This window comes from Seriola dumerili, unplaced genomic scaffold, assembly GCF_002260705.1.
Source record: "Seriola dumerili isolate Sdu_G_001 unplaced genomic scaffold, Sdu_1.0 BDQW01000121.1, whole genome shotgun sequence".
NCBI lineage: Eukaryota > Metazoa > Chordata > Actinopteri > Carangiformes > Carangidae > Seriola > Seriola dumerili.
Genome location: NW_019174376.1, coordinates 196,515 through 197,815, shown reverse-complemented (window position 1 = coordinate 197,815; position 1,301 = coordinate 196,515). Strand labels below are relative to the sequence as shown.

The window sequence follows — 1,301 nt, the reverse complement described above, 5'->3', positions numbered from 1 at the left end:
TCCTTGTGCAGATGGAGTCCCAACTATGAGTCAGCTTTGAGAGCAGCAAGTGGTGGAGAAAGTGGTGGGCTTGTGATCTCATGCACAGCGAATATAAGCATACTTTACAGAGACACTTGGTTTTTGATGTTGACACACAGTTGCTGTTTCCTCACTAACATTTCTTTTTGTTCTCTGCAGTATTGCTGATATGTATATGTTTTATTTCCAATGTTTAGCTGCTCCTTGTAACAAAGAGTGTATGACTAATAAAGGCATTTCTGTGTCCTGTTTCTCCAGAGTTGGCCTACAGAAGACGCTATGCTCATGTCCTGAACTGAGGGAGCCCTGACTTCATCTTCAACCTGTCGCTTGTCTCAGTTTGTTACTTCACAACTGATCAACTGTCCATCAGTCACCGAGCACCAACAACAAGCACCACCACCTCCACCTTTTCCCCACCCCCCTCCTGCCCAGCCTGCCGTCACCATGACGTCGGAGCTGGAGAGCAGCCTGACCTCCATGGATTGGCTTCCTCAGCTGACCATGCAGGCGGCAATCCGCAAGGCGGACGCCCAGAATGCCCACGGGCCAGGCATGGGCAAGAAGAGTACCCTACTGGATCCTAACACCACGTTGGACCAGGAGGAGGTGCAGCAGCACAAGGATGGCAAGCCACCCTACAGCTACGCCAGCCTCATCACGTTTGCTATCAACAGCTCGCCAAAGAAGAAGATGACACTGAGCGAGATCTACCAGTGGATCTGTGATAACTTTCCCTACTACAGGGAGGCGGGCAGTGGCTGGAAGGTGAGCAAGAGATCCATCTGCACTTTGTTTAATGCAGATGCAAAATGTAAAAGTTTATTAAGATTCCATAATAATCATAGTAGTAATTTGGATTGTAGTTGTAGCGGGGCTTTAAAATTCTGATACTGACATGAACATCATTACATCATCATCACAACATCAGTGCTGTTTAACCTCCTAAGACCCGAACTCTTGCATGGCGTGCATTTTTAATTTCTCTTTGCTATTTAGGCTGATTGGGACCTGATGAGTGTAACAACAAAGAATTATGTTTTTACATGATGTAGTTTCTGAGAAAAATGATGTCCACATATGAGGACATTCGTCTTCAATTTAGATAGAAACCAATAAAGTCACAGTTGAGTAATTATGTAAAACTATTTATTTGGTGCCAGAACACAGCAGCATTTTCCTGAGTGCAAAAACAAAATGAGACGGAACAATTGTGCCCCTTTGAGCAATATGGCTCATTTGAAGTACTGTAAAACAGTTGCAGAAAGACGTATGTCTGT

General features: G+C 44.8%; 1 protein-coding gene across 2 annotated transcripts in view; it reads left to right on the top strand.

The window, feature by feature from the left end:
• Positions 1-327: 327 nt before the first annotated feature.
• Positions 328-1,301, top strand: part of LOC111223956 (forkhead box protein J3-like) — a 45,519-nt gene continuing 44,545 nt past the window's right edge. Inside the window, exon 1 of one of the 2 annotated variants that reach the window (XM_022748275.1) lies at positions 328-789. In XM_022748275.1, coding sequence (XP_022603996.1) covers positions 469-789 — 321 coding nt within the window. In that variant the 5' untranslated portion in view covers positions 328-468. The remainder of the gene's footprint in view (positions 790-1,301) is intronic. The other variant, XM_022748274.1, reaches the window with a different exon arrangement.